A 19105-nucleotide genomic window follows, 5' to 3' on the forward strand; every position below is an offset into this window, starting at 1 on the left:
ATAGCATTGCGCTTGGTCCAAATGGTGTGTTTCCAAGATTCACAGAAAGCATTGGGCCCTGATTTGCATGCGGTCATGGAAAGTTCCCAATCTATGCCTCTTTGCGCCGCTTGTTTCTTGATCTGACATCATGGGGTTATGTGCCGCGCTGGACCGTGCTAGGGCAGCTTTTTGCTGGCTCGGCGGCTGGCTGAGCGAAGGTGCGCAAAAAAAATTGTGACTGGGTACCTCAGCGCTTGTGCAGTAAAAATAGAAAACGGCCGCAATTTGTATGGAGAAAATGCGCACTTCCCCCTTGATAACGGCATAAGCGAAAAAAAGGCTAACGCCTTGGGCCTCAGCCATGTGGCATTGGGTGAGCTCTGGGCAAGGCGTAGCTAATCTTTTACCCCTATTGAGAATTGATATTGCAGAACATGCGTCCTCGAAGATTGTCTCTTCTAAATCCGTTTCTTGCCTGTCTATTCGTCGAGGTTGTCAAGCTCATCGAGAAGCTCTTTTTCTAGTTCGTCAATGTTGTCTGTGTTCTCCAAAGTCTTCTGCCTCTTGTGTTCGCCGTTACTGTATTCATCACGGCTATCTCCTTCTCCACTGTCAACGTCCTCGTCCTGCTCTTCCTGTGCTTTGCGTTTTTGCGTATAAAGGCTTTTCACGAAAGACATGTTTGCGCCACTTTTACCGTTGGAAACACTCTCTTCGTCGTCCAGGTCATTGTCTTCTTCCTCGACGCCCTTGTCATCTTCATCGTCGTCGTCGTCGTCGCTTATCCCCGCCAAGAAATCATCAACCTCTGCATTCGCCTCGTTGAAATCATAGTCATCAATCGATGAAAGCGACCCTTCGCGTGGTCGGCTCATGGCTGCGGCGTTACGTGCCTGCTCTCTTTCTTGCTGCGACCCAAGCGCTTGCTGATACTTGCTGATGTCATTTTCAGAAACATACCAATCTTGTTCCGGAAGTTCGATCATGTAATCTCTCTCGTCCACCGCCTTCCACAGGCTGAGACATGCAAAGAGCCAATCTGGATTCACAACCTTCACTCCGGGTATTGTCTTCTTGGCAATTCTCACTTTAAGAGTTAGTCCGGTCTTCATGTAAGAGGCATTCGGATCTCTGCAAACAACGTGAGTTATTTCGGGGTACACCTCGTTTACAACCTTCATACCAAATTGCCTGCACCAAATAACGATATCGGCATTGTTCATGTTCATGCCCAACGGTAGAATTCCTGATAGAAGAACAGTGACACCCTTTAAGCATTCAAGCTTGATTTTCGGTAGTATGACGGAGATATCTGGGCGCTCTAAAGTTCGTTCCTGTTTAAAGCTTTCGTATGCCTTGTAGTACTCTTCGTGGATATAGTCCAATGCCTTCTCCAAAGATGAAAGTTCTGTGTCATCGTCGTACAAAATATGCTCCTCTTCTTCGTCTTTGCTAGACACAGAGCTATCCTCGTGTTCGTGAGCAATGCGGTCTATCTTGTCTTGAAGCTTAGCCAAAGGTCTATCATGCTGTTGCTGTTCGAGGTTTTGCGTGCGTGAGAGCAGCTGCTCAATGAGCAAGTTCTTGTTGTTCTCGCCTCCTCCGAGTTCCACCAAACGGTCAACGGGAGACAAGCTTTCTGAATCAGAGTCATGAGAGTCTGATTCGACTGCTTCATCAGAAGGAGAAGATAATCTTGATACAGGAGCAGACACGGTTTCGTCCTTCCCATTCTTGTTGCTGTCCAAGTGTTCGTTCTCTTGCGTTTCTTTTGTTTCGGTGCCGCCGACTTCAGTCTCGCCATCCTCTACACGGTCACTATCATCACTGGAGTTTTGGCTGCTGATGACATCTGACGCCGGCTCGGAGTCTTCCTCGCTCTCCTCCAAGGCTTCTTCAAGACGAGCAAGACTTTTCCTCTTTTTGGTGGGTCCTATGAGCTGTCCGCTCTTCTTTGGCAAGAAACTCGAATTGATATCTCCAATGCCAATGAAAAAGTCATATGGTACCACCTTCACCAAGTTAGGGTCCCACTGCCATACGTCGCCTCTGTCATCAATGATGACCACCATCGACTGGTCCACAGGAAATAAACGTGTAAGGTTTTTATGTGTCAAAGAACCACTCTCGTCCCGACTCAAGATACGGTCACCAAAGTATATGCCCTCAGGGTCTATTATCGATGCAATAGCCAAGGCGTAGTTCCGCGTGGCCATGGTGTAGATATGGAGCTCGTACCGTTCAGCAACATGAGCTAAGAACTCTTTGAGGCCCGGGCGCAACTTCACATAGTACCAGCATTTCGAAGGAGCTGGTTTTGGACCCATCCACCCTGGAGGCACCATGGGCTCTTCCTCAAGACAGAAAGACTGAACGTCCTTAACAAAAGGGTAATTGGGGTTATGTGGGTCCTTCTGCCACTCACCCACCGTAGGGTCGACCGTGGCATGAATAACTGTCTGATCTAGGTCGACCACCAAGATGAGTTTCTTGTCCTTAGCAAGCCGTTGGGTGGCATTGTGCTCGATTTTTGTAGCCTCGTCGTAGCTGATCCGAAGTCCAGTGTTATCGTGCGACATTGCAATTGTCGCTCTGTCCTCGTAGTTGTAGCCCGTGTAGTCCTTTTCATCTTCCACAGTTTTTCCACACATGGCACAGAGTCCTCCGTATTGCACATCGTGAGTGCACGGTTCTTGTATCAGGCACAACTCCACACCACTATGGGCAATTTCGTCGCCCACAGAAATACGCATTTCGACGATCTGGCCCTCGATGGGACTTTCAAACGATCCAATGCGCTCCACACGCACTTTGGGCGGGTGCTCTTCCTTCGAGTTTGGGTCCTCCTGGTAATCCCAGTATCTGTACTTGAGCAAAGGAAAATGCTTTGAGATTTTTTGGCCTGCCACAGCAGAAATGGCTGTCACCGTGACAGGGAATGGTGCCGAAGGAGGTAGGGACACCGAAGTCATGGTCAATTATGTATGGGGGAAAAAGAATGAAAGGCTTGAGACAGATGGTATTATTTTGATCAAGCGGTTACGTTGAGGGTTCGTTCGATGCGGGAATTGGGTATCTTTGGATGTTTTGGGATCACGCTACTTTGTTGAAGTCAATTGTATTATTAAGATTCCTCTTCTTTTCAGTGCTTTCAATTCTTGCACCTGATATCTTCTCATACGCCTGAGCGCTGGGTTTCTGTTATTATGCACTGCTACCAGAGCCCATGCTCGATGCAGGAGGTTGCCGAAAGCAGCCCACCCATAGTTTTGACGTTGGCTGATTGAGGAGAAGTTGGATGAATTTTTTTTTTAACATTTCGTGAATCCAGCTGGTAAATGCACTTTTAGTAGGAGTCTCCTCAAGTATAGAAGGGTTACTACTTTGAATTGTTGTGGTCATGGCGATTAATTAGGCGCGAGAAATGGTTGCAAAATGCGCTGAGAGGGCTCTCAAGTGTCAGGACGTCTCGGTAAGAAGGTGGCATACTTTAGAATTGATTTTTGACCGAATACAGCGATTTTAAAATCGAACCGGGGCATTAAAGAGTTATTTTTTGGGTCATTGCCTTGATTTCCTTGCCTCTGGCGGCCCGATAGCCTCTACTATCGACCGAAGCCTCTTCTACTATCGAGCTACAAACGCCAATTGTCCTCCTCATTGACGTGTTCCTATGCATTTATCTTACGTATCCACCATTTCGTCTTCTTCAGACTCATCTGAAGACATTTCTTGTGGAAAATTCATTTCAAAAGTCGTCGTCTGTGGCTCTGTCGTTAGCGCCAGCAGAATCTCTTTGTCGTCGCCAAACTGATGGCCATCGTTTTCGACACTTTCGCTATCGCTATCTTCAAATCCAGCCATGCCATTACCATACTCCCCAAGGCTGGGGATAGTGGTGGTCTCATTCTCATTCAATGCGTTGTCAAGCTCATTTTCCAAGTCGCCCACGTCATCCTCACCGACACCGTCGTCATCGTCTGCATTGGCTGCATCTACCATATCAACATCCCCATTATTATCGTGGCCAAATTTTGTTGAATCTTCTGTAGCCTGTGCTGTTTGGTATCCACTAGAGGGTCTTTTGCCAGCAACATCTGTGCGGTTTTCAATTAGCTTGAAGTCGTCTTCATCACCAAAGTCAAACTCCTTGACTTCATTTTCTTCTTCGCTTTCATCCAGGATATCCGCATCTGGGTTGAACGCAAATCCAAATTCGAATGAGCCGCTATTTATCTCGTTCTCCTTTTCATGCTTCGCACGTTCCTCCAAGAGCTCTGCTATCTTGGCCTTCTTTCTCTCGTGTGCTTCACGCGTATACTTGATCACACGCCTGAAACTTTTTTTGAGGATGCTTTCGAAATATGCATCATCCTGAGCTGTAGGGAGTGATTTGGCATATGGAGAATACAATTTCTCTCTTTTCATGAGGATATCATCTTCTCTTTTCTTCCTGTGAGCAGCAAGTTTCTTAGAAGCTCTTTCCTTAGCAGCTTTGCGCTTGTTTGCATACTCGATAAAGTCAAATCTTTTTCCGCTAGCAAGACTTTCTTTTGCAGCAGAGTCTGAAGACTTGGTAGCAGAGTCTGCATCTACTTCCACAACCTCTTTTGCTGTCTCTTCGACATTCGTTTTCTCCACCTCTTCGAGCTTCCTCTTTTCTCCTTCATCTTTCTTATGCTCGTGCGGTAGCTCCTTCTCTCCGGTAGCTTGACCCACTTCATGAGGCGATTCTATGTCTGTCACTGGGTCCTCTCCAGAAGCACTCATTATATCGTCGTTGTCTGTTTCAATATCTGAGACATTGTCAGCAACCCACTGTTTTTCCTCGTGTTCAAGTAATTTGTATAGCGAGCGCTCATTGAGTCTTGACTCCTCCACCAACTTAAGCTTGATCTGTTTCAATTCTGTGATCGTCTTCATGTAACTACCAGTGCTTTGGTAAGTATAATCTGGCGGAAGCGTAGGAAAATAATCAGGAATGTACGACGGTCTGCTTTTTTGGCGAGGAATAAGTGATGCAACCTCGTATTGGTCGCTGGCATGAAACACCAACGAAGGGTCATTCTTATCTAGATGGAACTCTTCAGCATAGAACTCTTGTACGAGATCATTTGTTTGTGACTCAAGAGTCTTTTTGTGTTTTCGTTGACTCACTGTCAAATCCTTGCTTCGTTCATACTCCAGGTACAACGAGCCAGGGTTGATGCGCTGCTGCAGAAAACACAATTGCAAATCATAGATCCCAGGTTTCCGATGTCTTTGCACCTCCGTGTATTTATGTAGTTGGGATATTAGTCTATGCATATACTCAGACGCCAAGTTAGCAATATCGTCTATGAATTCTTCTGTGAAGGATACGCCTGGCTTTTGGATACTAACAATAAGACCCACAATTTTTCGAAGTTGGAAATCCATGGGTTCAATGCATTTGCTCTTATCGTGTGGGGAATGCACAAGTTCTTGGAGATAGCCGAGTTGGCGCTTGGTGGGCTCGACATAGTCACTTTTGAGTCCTTCTCTTATAGCTTTCTGCCTTTCTTTCTCTGCTTTCTTCTTGGCTAGGGCATCCTTTTCAGCTTGAGTGGTGGAATCTCGGCGTCCAGCATTACGTGTTCGATGAGCTACCTTGGTGGGCTCCTCCTCCTTTGGTGGCGATCCTGCCATGCTATAGTATGGGTTGTTGTAGTAGTTGAGACTACTAGTAATGTATGGTGATGTTTCGTGTAGTGCACGACCAAGTAAGAAGAAAGCACAGAAATGGTTGCAAACAAGACGCTCGATCTACCAAGCATACTACAAATACGTAGCAGCCTACTTCGTCACTTCGTTACTCTGTATTTATTACTCGTTGACTCAAACACCCCTTAATTGCCACCAGACAACAAGTATTCGATAGCACCCTGCACGCTTCCACCGCTTCTTCTTAGAGCAGCAACATTCTGGTCAAAGTCAAAGAACCCCATATGGTTGAGCTGCCTCAATTGCGTCTCGTAACGCTCCTCAGGGGGTCTATCGTCACGCGGGGCTGCAGCTCCAGCTCCTCCGGCTCCTCCGGCGCCGCCCAAGAAGCTGAGTGGATCAATTGGTGGCACGCCGTTGGGGAAAAGAGATGCAAATGGGTTGGCAGCACCTCCAGCATTGGCTCCGCTGGCAGCACCTCCAGCAGAAGATGTATCATTAGAAGCAGCATTTTGGTTGTCGTCACCAACAGTAGGGTTGGCACCTGGAGCCGGGAATGCACTGGCACCAGCATCACCGCCCAAGCCAGCACCACCTTGCAAGTTTCTTAGGTTCATCATGCTGCGCATGGTCTCTGGATTGGAGATCATTTCTCTAAACATGGGCGACTGTAACATGGTGCGCACCTGGGGTCCCATGGCCCGCAACTGCGGGTTTTGGTTGATCATGAAGTCCAACATCTGAGGATTCAGCAACAACGCATTCATCTGCTCTTGGAACATCGGGCTGCTCATCATCTCGGACATCTGGTCGGGGTCTGGCAACAGCCCCATACCTCCGTCGGGGCCGAACATCGATGCCAGTGGAAGCTGCGTGTACCCAGCGTAACGAGCGCCCGTCAAGTCTGCCAACGGGTTGAAGGATCCCTGACCGGCGGCAATGTTGGAGGGGACACTAGAAGAGCTGGAGGCACCTTGACTGGTGGCGGTTTCACTTGTTGAAGTTTCTGGCTTCTTTGGAGCGGCCAGCTTGATCATGTGTATGGCATGGCCATCTTTGATCTTGTATGACGCCACTGTTTCCTCGTCCTTAAGCACTTTCCCACTATACACCAATCTCTGGCGCTCCGGGGGCACATCGGCCTCGCCAGAGATGATCGTCTTCAAATCGGCAATCAGTGACGAAGTGTCGACCTTGACCTCAAACTTCTTATCGCCACTGGATTTCACGTTAATGGTGATTTGCTCAGACATGGCGAAGTTGCAAACAAGAGTAAACTGGAAAGAAGACGAGTCAATTAATAAGGGACACTGTGCGCTAGTTGGGTGGAGGTGTGTGTGCAGGCACTTCCACACGCTTCCACGGGAGATAGGGGTTGTGGTAGTAGCAGTACGCTATAATTTCGAGGATAAAGGAGTTTGATGAAATCTATGTGTAGTGAAGAGAAAGTAGCTATATTTTTTTTAGGAATTTTATCGGTCTATGTGCTGCTTGTAGTGGGGGCGATTAGGTGATGGTTGCAAAAAGGTGCGAAAGTAGGTGAGTAGATAAGGAGACCGCAAGACAATGTTGTTGGGTGTTGCTCACTATAGGTTGGACATTTAGATAAAGTCGCATGGCAATTGTCTAATTTGATATTATTTCTCGAGTATGATTTCCTTTGTGGCAGCAAAGAGTGCAGCACAGTTTGACATGAAGTACAAACTGATTAAAGTCGGACATTGGACAAATGGCTGCGAAATAATGGCATGACAATTTACGGAATCTGTTAACAAATGTAAGCTGCTTTTCAATGGCCAGTGGGATTTTTGCGTTTGAAGCTGCGATGTTTCTAATTGAGCAGGATTTGAAGTTATTGATGTCTTTGCCGTTGATTAATTCCGTTCTACTATGGTGATTGTCTCGTGGTGTTATCTCTTTCCATATATGGGCTACCGGTTAAAATGTAAGTTCGGCGAGATAAGCAACATCGTCCCTCTAGCTCACATATACAATTGATCTCACGAGTTAGATATTTTGCAAAATTCTTCAAGAACTTGAAACCTCAAGTTACATACTAATTCTCTAGGTATACACATTTCTCTTTCCGCTAAATTGATTTTTTGAGCACCACAGATGAATCTTTCTACTATAGAGCAATCGCCATCGGTTTTCTTTTGTCTATATACCCCAAGCAGGTGCTGTATAGCTTTTTGAAACACAGCACTTCAACTTGAGTTCTTGGAAAAATGCCAACTTTACACCCGTGCACCACACCACCCTGGCAAAATGCTTCCGTTGGAAACCACCAATATGCTGAATTTTTACACTCTTGAAGGCTTCATGGAAATTCGAAGGTACGATTTGATCCATGAATCGCCTTAATAAGTAAGTCTCGTTGAAGCTGTGAGAAGAAGGAGGTCAATGTTTGCAGTGACGTAGTTCGCAATATGGCGCAACAAGCAGTGCACCTCTTTTCAGCGTATTCTTACAAAGTTTCTCTCGATTATATGGCTTATTATCCTACTATTGTTAGCTTCTAGAGCGATTAAAAAATGCAATGCTGTGTTCCACTGGACAGCGGTATTATGTGTTAAAAAAGTGGAAAAAATGGCTGCGAAAATAAAAGAAAAAAGAAAATCGGAAGTGAATGGCTGCAAACACCAATAATGCAATAAGCTTGAACTCTTCGAAACTGTATCTATCACCCCTGGTTCTTCACCTCAATCTTCCAGCCACAGTCTAAGCAGCTGTAGGCAATGTCGCCATCGCCAAAATCGGTCTTGCCCTTTGACTGCATCAAAGACCACTCGCCCTTGGCTGGAATCTTCTTGCACTTCCGGTTAAGGCAGCGTGCTGCTGTCTTCTTATACCGAAGCCCGCAAGAGTTGCACAACTGGCCCTCTTTGACTGACCAAGACGGCCTCCAGCATGGCGACTGGTCACTGCCACATGAGATGCAAACTCTCACCTGGTGGTGATGATGGGGAGGCGACCTCATCAACTCGGCACGAGTCTTATCTTTGACCGAGGGAGGAGTGATGGGGATGAATTTCGTCTTGTTTTTCTTCTTGGGCGATGTGGGCTCTGCACCTGGCTGTTTTTCTGTGAATGAAGTGTCTGGAGTGAAAGGAGCAGGATTTATGGGCACATACCTCGACGCAGAGGGCGACGTCAAGTACATTTGCTGATGGCTCTGGTGATGGAGATGCTGGGGGTCGCTCTGGGGCCTGGGGCCAGCGCCAGCGCCGGCGTGGGGCCTCGAAAGCTGTATGAGCGACTGTGCCAACTCCAAGTACTCCGGGTACCGCTCGACGTCGTTCATATATGTTTTATTAAGGTAGGTGTAGTTTGACTCGTAAGGAAAGTTGATCTTGCGCTCAGCTAGCGTAGGCAACGCCTTGGCGCTGATGCGGGAGTCGAACTGTGGTTTTACAACACCGCTGCTGAGTTCGCTGATGGGCGGTAGTTTGACTGGAGCGGATGAAGGAGGAGCAACAGCTGCAGCGGCAGTGCTTGAATTTGTATTAGCACTGGCAGCAGGTGCATTTGTAGAAGCAGCATTAGCATTATGGGCGTGGGCCTCGAGATAACTATAGCTATTGAGGCTGAAAGAAGGCTTTGACGAGCGGATCGAGTCAAGAAGCCCATACCGCCAATTCTCGTCGTTTGGCTTATATGTATCGAAGTAGTCAAGCGACACTGTGGGCACTATGGGTCTGCGGCCCAATGCCGTCGAGAGGCTGGGAAGACGAACTTGATTCTGCAGGAGAGTCAGTTTTGATTCAGGGAGTGTTTGTTGCAGTAAAGTTTGCTGAGGCACTGGAGCAGGGGCAGAAACCGAAACGGGCTCCTCGATCTTCTTTGGGGCTATTGGCTGCAAAGTGGCCGGCGGAAGCACCGCAGTAGCTGGAGCCGACGGAGGCGAAGGAGGAGCCGTTCTGGAGCGTTTGCTGGAAACGTGCTGGGGCTCACTTTCGTTGACCAAGTCGCTATAAGACCGTTTCTTGACATATTGCAGCGAGAGCCCTGGAGGAGTGAAGGATCTGACCTTGAACAGGTGAAGCATGTTGTTGTAGGGAGAAGGCTGCCTTTTGGGGGAAGCGACGGAGTTGATGTGGTGACCGAACATTGACAGATGCACTAGACTCATGGGAAAGCAAGCGGGAAAACGAAACTAAGCAATTGATCTTTTGCTGATCAGTAGGAATGGGCTGGGGTATTTGGCAGAAGGAGGAAATCTAGCGATAGGACGCACCGGCAGAAATCGATACGGTGCAAGTGTGGGGGGGTGAAATGGGTGCAAAAAGATGAAAATCCAACCAATAGCAAAAAAAAATAAAATAAAGAGTGTTTGGCAAAACGGGTCAGTCGGTTATCTATGCTATCTCCACTAGACGTTCGGGTATATGTGGATATCAAATGTCAAAGGTCACTTTTAAAGAGACGGTGCCGGATCAAAAAGGAAAAAAGGGAAAAATGGTGGACAGGCGAGGAAGCTTGCGGGAAACGGCGCCCTTAAATCACAAAGTGGCTGCCCAGATCAAAGGTCAGATCAAGGGGACCGCACGGATTGGGAAAAATCTTGACGAGAGGCCAGACAAATCACCACTGATTACGGAAACGCCAGGCAGAGAAGGCGAATTGGTGCTGGACCGGTGGGAAGAAAAAGGCAACGGTGCTGGCGAAACGCTCAAAAAAAGGCAAGCTGAGAGCACAATTTGTGGAAGAAAACAGAGCCGCTGCTGGCCCTCAGGCTGGCTATATAGAAGGGTGCGGCAGGACGCTTGGGGCTAAAAAAAAAAGTATGGAACAAGTGCGCTGGGTGACCCGATTCAGAGGAACGAGCGCTCAATGGGGAAAGTGGCCCCAGCCAGCGCGCGAAAGTGGAAGCGTGAGAGATCGAAACCGAGCCGCAAGTGGAGGGTTGGGAGAAGAAGGTGGGGCCCAATTGGCTCTTCGAAGAACTGAGAACTGGCCCACATATTCATTGGATGCTGGCCATATAGCTGGAGAATTTCAAAAAATCCCAGGTTGTTTTGTATTTTGGTGGAATGGTTTTCGGGGGTCTGTTCCAGAGAGAGGACAGAGAGAGGGTAGACAGAGGTAGAGTGTGCGGTGGGTGCAGGTCGGCAGTCATCTTGCGCAAAGGTATTTTGCAACCAGTGTGCCAGCAGGATCTGGGGTGGAAGGTGGGAAGTGGGCAAAGTAATGATTGCTTTGGGTGGGTATAGTCGAAAATGGATGCAATGGTGTTGCCGTGACCCGATTTGGATGTTGCTTTTTTAATTTTAATTTTTTTTTTTATTCTTTTTGGCATATATTTTTAGCGAGGGTGCTAGTGGCTACTGTAACAACAACGTTCGTAGACTATAGTTCCAGCTTATAGTCTCATCGCAGATGGTTGAGTTTGTTTCTGGCCAGATCAAGCGACATTTCAACAAGCTGAGAATCCAAGGGTCTTTTTTCTGGACCCTATCGTCATCATTAGCCTTTAATCTACAGACCGTCTTCAGCTAAAGTATAGGCTTTCTCTAATTAAGGGGCCACATCAACCACGTGAAGAAGCTTCCATTGATTACTGGCAATTTGAGAATTCAGTGTAAAAGACGTTGATTTCACCTCCCTTTCATCTCCCTTGCGACTTTCATCACAATTTCAAATCCTACTCGCACCATACATGTTGTTTGCCACACCTGCCCTTCGCTCTCCGAATGGCCCCGTTCACGTTGCAAACCTAATTTCTAGTTGCCCTCAAACTCTATTTTATCCTTTGTTCACTTCGACATTTTGTTCTTTCGAATCGTAGCCTAGCCGCACTAGGCTCGTTCCTCTACCCTTTCTGGCTTCACCCCAGCCAGCGTCGCCGATAACGATTACCCTTCTCTCTTCAAGGGGTAAGCATCACTTGCATGAGATCCGTTGCGGAAACTCTGTTCATTGGCCACAAGGGGAATCGTGATTGTTTCCTGGACAATGCCAGATCTAGTAGTGACTTGTGGAGGAGACAATGTGAGAAACGTCTGGCCAATGCTAATCGACTGCGTGAGTGAAGATATCCAGGTTGAGTAGGATGTCTAGTACTAAAGTTCGGGCGTTCAGAGAGATCTTTTTGTACTGGCTCCATGTAGAATTGTCCTCCACTAAACAATGGTCCTTTTGGGTGTCTACATTTGCGCCTTTAAAACTGGTTGGGGCAAAGCTCTATTTGGCTATATCCTTAAATAAATGGCAATCTCACAAAAGGATTCTCTTCCTCAACTCTTCAGTGCGTTGACTGACCGGATCTAATCTTGTCATGTCTCTACAGTTCAAATTCAAGAGCTCATAAAATTGCAATATTTAATCCTTCTTTTCTTCCATTTTCTCTTCGCCCTTGTCAGCAGCAGCACCTGCTCCAATGCCGCCAGCGATACCACCAACAATGTGGCTAACATTGCCACCACCTACAGCGTCTGCAACCTTGTTACCGCCAAGTGAGCCCACAAGACCCACTCCAATGTCCTTAGCTGTGTTTGCTGCGTTACTCATATCCGTTATCTCGTTTGGTAGGTGAACAATTCTTCCCCTGATTCTGCTTCTTATATAGGTGATTTGTGGTTGCTACCACTGATGCGCAGCGCTTGTTTTTCAGCGATTATAGAACGTTCTTTGCTCCTATCCCTCGGGAAGTAGACACACTGTAGCTGAGGCTAACTATTTTTCCCCTTTACTAATGACAAGACCTACATCTCTCCCTCTCTTGCAGCCGCCTTCAATTTGTGGTGCCAATGCGTGAGGACCAAATGACGTAACATCAACACAACGTGAAGAATTCAAAAAAAAAAGTATGAGCAATCATTTTTTTCACATAATCATGAGCATACTTGAAATCTATTTTCAATTTTTTTCTGATAGCGGCTTCTACCTGAGACGTTTACTCCATCCAGTGTAGTTGTAAGTACTACTCGCACGTGACTTCATCACCAAGACTTCTCGAGACCATCAACCATCATCGACTCTGCAATCTCTCCTCCCATATCATGAATATCGCCTCCAATCAGCCTCATGATCCAAGTACGTAAGTCCGTCACCATGGCACTCCGGGCCAGCTAACACTTCTAGCCCAGCCGATCGAACCCTTCCTTAAAAGTTTATTGGCTTCTTTAGATCTTCTGTATTTCCCTTCCGGAACCAATACCCAACCACCATTCCCCAATGTCGAGGCGTACGCTACTCAGTTTGGCAAACAGCTAAAAACAACATGTGCTATAATATTTGACGGCCATCCCTTGATTCCTCAGCCCCCGGCAAACGACTCTCGTCTAGAGTTCCAGAAGAAATGGCTAGCGTGCCCTCTCACGTCGCACCAAATTGGCTCTTTTGATTGCCACTTGATTCCTGGCACGGGCCTCTACACTGTCAATGTTTACGGTAAAGTTCGTTATGACGAGAGTGGGAAATCAAGGCTAGGGGAATCGGCTGATCTTGTACAACCTAATGATGCGCCAACAAAACCAAGACCTCTTTGGGGCTCGTGGTATAGCTTCAATCTTAATATGGTGATTGACGAGGCTGTGGCTCGTAGTCCCGAGATTGAGCTGATAAACAGTTTCAATTACAGAATCACATTCAAGCCAGACGACAGTCTCATTTGCATATAGTACATGATAGTAACTCTAGATTTCATTTGCAGCAACGTAGTCATTAAGAAGCTGACCAAGGTATTTGTCAGAATAGAACTCAATTTTTGGAATCGGATACCGAATTTCTTCAAAGACCTGCTTCACGTTTGGGGTTATGAAATTGTAGAATACTACATCGACGGGAGCTTTGCGACCGGTGTTTTTAAGCTCCACACTTTGAACGACGTTAGGAATTGGATAGTTGATCACTGCCTTGTGTGGTGTGTCGTCCCCTGTATTGCCAAAATCGTCATGTGTGACGTAGCCTTTTTTGAGTTTATCTTTGTGGAGGTCAAGATCAACGTCAAATTCAGAGAATTCAATTGGATGCTGTCCACGTTTTTTGAGCCTGTCTTTGTCCCATTGTTGCGGAGGCTTTAGTTGGTCGTTTTCATTCGAGAATTTCTCTCCTTGAGCCATGATGTAGCCATTTTTGTTCAACTTCGGGGCGATTTGAGTTGCAATATACTTGGGAACAGTGATTCTCACCCAATCATTTTTGAAAGGCGAAATGATGTAGTGAGTGTCGATAGTGTAGGGTCCTTTGTACAAGTCGTATCTGATAGATCCTGTGTTGATTATTATCAATCTCTCTTGGCTTGTCTCTACATCAGCCGAAGGTTTGAGCGAAGGGAGTACTTTTTTGGTGAGCAATCTGTAGAGACTCTTCAGGTGTGACGTTGGCACGTAATCCATGAAATAGTTTGATTTCTTGACATGGCCAATCACTTCATCCAAACCCAACTCCTCTCTAGCCTCAGCAATCATGTGCTTCACAGAAAGACCCTTCTTAGTGTCAAACTCTTCGAGGGTATCCTTCTTACTGTGATGTAAGAACAGCTGCGTGTTGAAGTCGATGTATTTTCTTGTGAAAGAGTCAGCGGCATTCTCAGACGTGCTGTTCAAGTGCACCCCCAAGAAGCCGACAGTCTCACAGAAGCGGCCACTCTGAAGAGCAACCAGGTTCTCGTCGTAGACGACAAAGTCACGAATGTGACTATGCCCTCCAAAATACTCAATCTTTACCTGTGGGTAGTGTGTTCTCAATTCAGCATGAAGTAACGCCAACTCATTCCATTTCCGGTCCACAGGAACGTGAGTCACCACAACAACGGTGTCCACAATTTCTTCAGGGTAGTTGTCGAGGATTTGCTGGAACCAGTCCTGCTCAATCACCTCCGAAATTGGTGTTACTCGTGTTTTCTCATTGTACCTCTTGAAGTCAAACATGAAGCCTAACCCAAGCACCCTCGTGCCATGGATAGGAGTTGTGAAGTACCTATATTTTTGACCCAAGGGCACCCACTCTTCCCCTTTTAAATACTCCACATTGGTACTCACAAACTTCTCCCCATAGTGTGAAGCGACTATTTCATATTCCTGTTCCAGATTCTCCGCAACATATAGCTCGTGGTTGCCCAAAGTTAGCAAGTCGTAGTCTTGCTGGATGAATATGGGAAGTGACCTAGCACCATTCGGCTCGGTGATGTCTGAGAGCCCATTGCCGTCATGACGGTCGCCACTGTCTATAAGCAAAAGATCATGGCCATTGGCATGAGCCAATTGTCTCAAGTGGTGGGCAAAAGATACAAAGTCGCCCCAATCAGCGCCATATATCTTCTGGTTCAAGTGGCCCGAATACCAGCCGTGGGTGTCGGTCGTGTGGAGAAAATTGAGGTCTCCAAACTCAAGATCTCTGATTTGTGGATACCTTTGTGGGTACACGAGCCCAAACAAATAGAGTAGGGGCACAAGACTAAGAAGCATGGTGGTTGTGGTTATCAGTTAGAAGGTGATAAGCGCGCTTAAGTATGGAGAACGTGTGGGTGGTAGGTATTGGAGATTTCTGTGGGCTGCTAGAGCTGATCGGGCCGAAAATGAGCAAGTAAAATGAAAAGTAAGTGACGCTTTTCATTCGGGGAATTTGAGGCCATTTTATGGATTTGTTTTAGTTTGTTAGACTGTCTATCTTTGAAATGGCTGCAAAATTGCTAATAGTGTACACAATACAGGCTTGCCTGACGACTTTTTGAATTCTTAAAATACAAAGAGAAATAACAATTCTTGTAAAACAAATTTAAAGAAATCAAAATGAAGAAACTACTATATTAGGGCTGTACGGGAACGAGTTCTGGCCATTTAAGTTTTTTGAATTAATTACGTTCTTGATTCTTGCCCTTTGGTGCCTTCCACAAAAGATTCATAATTACAACCTCATCCAGTTGTCTCCGCTCTTACTCTTTTATCTTTTTGTCTACATCAATTCTACACTATATTATCAATTTCTGTCCATTTCGCTAGTGCTCCATGACCAGAGTGTATTTCAACCTATAATTACAGGCGGGTTTAAGCAATCAAACCCTGCTGAGCTCTTCTTCTGTCACGCTCCTCAGTGATGGACAACTTGATACCCTTGCCCTTTGGCAAAGAGATGTGGGGCTTACCGGCCTCCTCACCAATGACGAAAACGTTAGTCAATCTGGTGACGAAAGTGTTCTCCAAAGCGTCCTTGATGTGGACAACGTCGAAACCACCCTCGTGCTTCTCTCTGTGGGTGATCACACCAACTCTACCCATGTTCTTACCACCAGTAACCATGACCAATCTACCAGTGTCGAACTTGATGAACTCGCTGATCTTACCGGTGGCCAAGTCGATCTTGACAGTGTCGTTGGCTCTGATCAATGGGTCTGGGTATCTGATGGTTCTACCGTCGTGGGTGACAACGTATGGGATACCTCTCTTACCCAAGGCAATCTTCTTGACCTTGGCAAGCTTGTAGGAAGCCTCCTCAGAGGTGATTCTGTGGACAGTGAATCTACCCTTGACGTCGTACACCAATCTGAAGTTCTCGTTGGTGGCCTCTAAGGTGATGACGTCCATGAAACCAGCTGGGTAAGTTGAGTCGGTTCTGACCTTACCGTCGACCTTGACGTGCTCTTGCATCAAGATAGCCTTGACCTCTCTACCGTTCAAAGCGTACTTCAATCTGTTTCTCAAGAAGACGATCAATGGCAAGCACTCTCTCAACTTGTGAGGGCCGGCGGAGGCTCTTGGGGCGTAGGTGCCGGACAATTTGTCCAACATCCAGTGGGATGGGGCCGCCAATCTCTTAAGGTGCTTCTTTGGTCCTCTAGCCATGTTTGATGTGGAAGGTGTAGTAGGTAGAAGAAGAGGTTATCAAATTTTTTTCACTAGTTCATGCGCACCCTAGATGTAAGTGAGGGCTCGAGCCCTTAGCACGTGATTCACATGCAGATTTCTTAGGTTCGACAAGAATCCCCTAATCTTCCCAATTTACAAAGAACGAATAAAAAACGAAGTTAAGGTGCGTCATTTTTTTGAAGTCGTGGCTAACTCTCACCCTGTCCATTATATTCATTGACTGGGCGATAAGTATTTGGGCGCTCGCAATCTTCATGAAGGCTTCACTTTTAAAACGCTTGGAAAAACAGTATATTTTCTGAACAACAGAGGAGACTGCCCTGATGTAGAATTATCTGAATACTCTTAATGCTTTTCACATTACACATTGGCTCGTTTTTGAAATTCTTTGGTCAGTCATAGTCTCACTTGTAATACATTTGCAGCCAATTGTCTCCGCTCAGTATACCTGCGCTTACTTATATTCATAAAATTGGCGACCTATATTATACCTGTACCCTGCTTAAGCTATACATTCTACCAGAACCATTTCTTGCCTCCTCGTTGCTTGAGCTCTGCGTCCATGGCGTTGTTCTGCACGCTCAATTCGTGGAATTTCTCTTCAAGCTCTGCAAACCTCTCTGTCTCTTTGGCATTCTCAGCCAATAGCTCCTGGATCTTCAGATCCACATCTTGCGGAAGCAGAGTGCTCAGCTCCTCCACTTTGGCCTCGAGTTCTTTAATATCCTTTTCTAGCGATGCAGCCTGGGCTTCAAGCTCCTCAATATCTCCCAAAACATCAGGTAAAACCACCTTAGTGTTCACCAACTCTTGCACAACATCCATGTGGTCTTTATTGACGGTGTAAAACTCAGTCTCAAGTTGCTTGATTTCGTAGCGTAGCTGTCCATTCTTCACCTTGTACTCTTCAATCTCCTGCTTTCTTGCAGCGTCCTTTTCACAAAGAAGTTCAAACTCCAGCTTAAACCGATTGATATCAGCAGGCTTTACTTCTACTAGCATTGCGTCCTTAACAAAAGCATCGAGCTTGTAGTAGTTTGCGCCTCCCTTGGTGGTACCCTTGCGACCCAAGAGCGAGAATCGTTTGCTTTCTGGCTTCTCTGTGGATGCGATAAACTCATCGCTGACATAAATATTGAATAAGTTGAGTTTGAGAAAATCAAGAAGGGCATCGAAGTTGAGTCGAAGCAAATTCAGCTCGTTGCGCAACATCAAATTCACTCCCAATCGAAGCACCGCTTCGATTCCCTGGGTAATCACCATGTCGAAGATACGTAGGACAACGTCCAAGGGGAATTTGTAGCTGAAGAAAGTGAGGAACCATTGGGATGCGTACATCAGCAGTCGAATACCTTGCCTGACCAAGTGATTGTACAAAAGAGGCAGGCACTGTTCTAGCAAGCGGTCGAATTGGTGAAGCAACAAGTGCAAGCCATGCATCTCAGGACAAAACAAGTCTCGGAGGCCATAATCCTTCATCAAGGTGACAAGCAAACAGAAACACTCTGCCTCATTCATATTCATCACCAATGGCACCACAATGAACACCATTCCTTGAGTGTACCCCACATCTGGGTCAAACAACGAGTACACCTTAATCACATTGAATAGCTCGTCGGCTTTGTTGGCAGCATTGACGTTTGTGAAAAATGATGTTCTTGACAAGTCTCTCTTGATGGCTCTCTCGTGAATAGATGGCTCATTTTTCAAATGAAAATATAGCTCCTCTAGCTGAAGGTTCTTGGACCTGCTCACGAGCTGCCACACAATGCCCCTGAACTCCTTTGGAATGCCATCGGCCACAGCTCTTTGTACTGTCCGAGGCTCGTTCTGCACCAACTCGTCGTAGTTCTCCACCACTCTGCCCCAGAACTCCCAGTCTATATCTACACCACCCATGAGCTCTGGCGCCGAGCCGATTGTCGATTTGATTCCGTTGAACGTCTTTACGATACTCTCACGACCCGACTCAATCGCTGAGCGTGCAGCTGCGTCTTTGGAATCAAACTTGATGGTGATCTCGTTTTGCCTTGCTGCCAACAACGAGGATGGTGCTTTTTGGGGCGCATCTGTGTGGTCAGGAATACCTGTTTCGACAATTGTTCGAATTCCATCTCGAGGGGGCAAAGCACCTTCTTTATCTGATTTGGACGCTTCATGTTCAACTTCTTTTGTTGTTTGTTCGTGTTCGGGGACTTCTTCATTGGGGAACGCTCCAGGAGCTGTTTCTTCCACAGCTACTTGCTTTGAATCTTCGACATTTTCTTCTTCCCTTATTTCCTCATGCAAATCTTTTTCTTCTTCATGGGCCTCTTTGGAATCAGCAAACTCCTCATCTTCGTTAACATCGTTGTCGTTTTCGTCAATCTCTTCTTCATCCTTGGAGTTTGTGGTGTCTGTGGAAGAGGTGGATTCTAATTGGGAAGCTCCTTCCTGGTTTTCGGTGCTATTTTCGGCTCCATTGCTGTTCACTGCTTTCTGCTGTCTCTTTCTACCTGATTTCTTGCCCATATTGGTGGTTTTTCGGTTGCAGTGGACGGGTGGTTTCCTGATATAGGTGTTTGAGTCTTCTATGCAGCCAGGCCTAAGATGTGAGACTGGAGCCAGACCTTCAGTGTCCGGGTACGTGCTTG

General features: G+C 46.5%; 8 protein-coding genes across 8 annotated transcripts; 1 reads left to right on the top strand and 7 right to left on the bottom strand. All coding sequences in view use genetic code 12, as the record gives it.

Moving 5' to 3' along the window:
• Window positions 1–461: 461 nt before the first annotated feature.
• On the bottom strand, window positions 462–2954 carry CJI96_0002109 (protein serine/threonine phosphatase; the record flags this gene model as incomplete). Its single annotated transcript, XM_029035625.2, has 1 exon — window positions 462–2954. One exon carries the CDS (start codon window positions 2952–2954, stop codon window positions 462–464), a length of 2493 nt encoding a protein of 830 aa, XP_028890867.2.
• Window positions 2955–3666: 712 nt separating this feature from the next.
• Window positions 3667–5649, bottom strand: CJI96_0002110 (uncharacterized protein; the record flags this gene model as incomplete). Its single annotated transcript, XM_029035626.2, has 1 exon — window positions 3667–5649. One exon carries the CDS (start codon window positions 5647–5649, stop codon window positions 3667–3669), a length of 1983 nt encoding a protein of 660 aa, XP_028890868.2.
• A 200-nt stretch (window positions 5650–5849) lies between these two features.
• CJI96_0002111 (ubiquitin domain-containing protein DSK2) lies at window positions 5850–6917 on the bottom strand (the record flags this gene model as incomplete). Its single annotated transcript, XM_029035627.2, has 1 exon — window positions 5850–6917. The coding sequence occupies one exon, from the start codon at window positions 6915–6917 to the stop codon at window positions 5850–5852; it is 1068 nt and encodes a 355-aa protein (XP_028890869.2).
• Window positions 6918–8347: 1430 nt separating this feature from the next.
• ASH1 (DNA-binding transcription repressor ASH1) lies at window positions 8348–9712 on the bottom strand (the record flags this gene model as incomplete). The annotated part of the gene is made up of 1 exon (XM_029035628.2): window positions 8348–9712. One exon carries the CDS (start codon window positions 9710–9712, stop codon window positions 8348–8350), a length of 1365 nt encoding a protein of 454 aa, XP_028890870.2.
• Window positions 9713–12665: 2953 nt separating this feature from the next.
• Window positions 12666–13286, top strand: MTR2 (Mtr2p; the record flags this gene model as incomplete). Its single annotated transcript, XM_029035629.1, has 2 exons — window positions 12666–12699; window positions 12748–13286. 2 exons carry the CDS (start codon window positions 12666–12668, stop codon window positions 13284–13286), a joined length of 573 nt encoding a protein of 190 aa, XP_028890871.1.
• Window positions 13287–13301: 15 nt separating this feature from the next.
• On the bottom strand, window positions 13302–15074 carry CJI96_0002114 (uncharacterized protein; the record flags this gene model as incomplete). The annotated part of the gene is made up of 1 exon (XM_029035630.2): window positions 13302–15074. The coding sequence occupies one exon, from the start codon at window positions 15072–15074 to the stop codon at window positions 13302–13304; it is 1773 nt and encodes a 590-aa protein (XP_028890872.2).
• A 579-nt stretch (window positions 15075–15653) lies between these two features.
• Window positions 15654–16448, bottom strand: RPS4A (40S ribosomal protein eS4; the record flags this gene model as incomplete). Its single annotated transcript, XM_029035631.2, has 1 exon — window positions 15654–16448. One exon carries the CDS (start codon window positions 16446–16448, stop codon window positions 15654–15656), a length of 795 nt encoding a protein of 264 aa, XP_028890873.1.
• Window positions 16449–16988: 540 nt separating this feature from the next.
• Window positions 16989–18983, bottom strand: GYP5 (Gyp5p; the record flags this gene model as incomplete). Its single annotated transcript, XM_029035632.2, has 1 exon — window positions 16989–18983. One exon carries the CDS (start codon window positions 18981–18983, stop codon window positions 16989–16991), a length of 1995 nt encoding a protein of 664 aa, XP_028890874.2.
• Window positions 18984–19105: the final 122 nt, after the last annotated feature.

The sequence above is a fragment of the Candidozyma auris genome, chromosome 2 (assembly GCF_003013715.1).
Source record: "Candidozyma auris chromosome 2, complete sequence".
In the NCBI taxonomy this organism is placed as follows: Eukaryota; Fungi; Ascomycota; class Pichiomycetes; order Serinales; family Metschnikowiaceae; genus Candidozyma; species Candidozyma auris.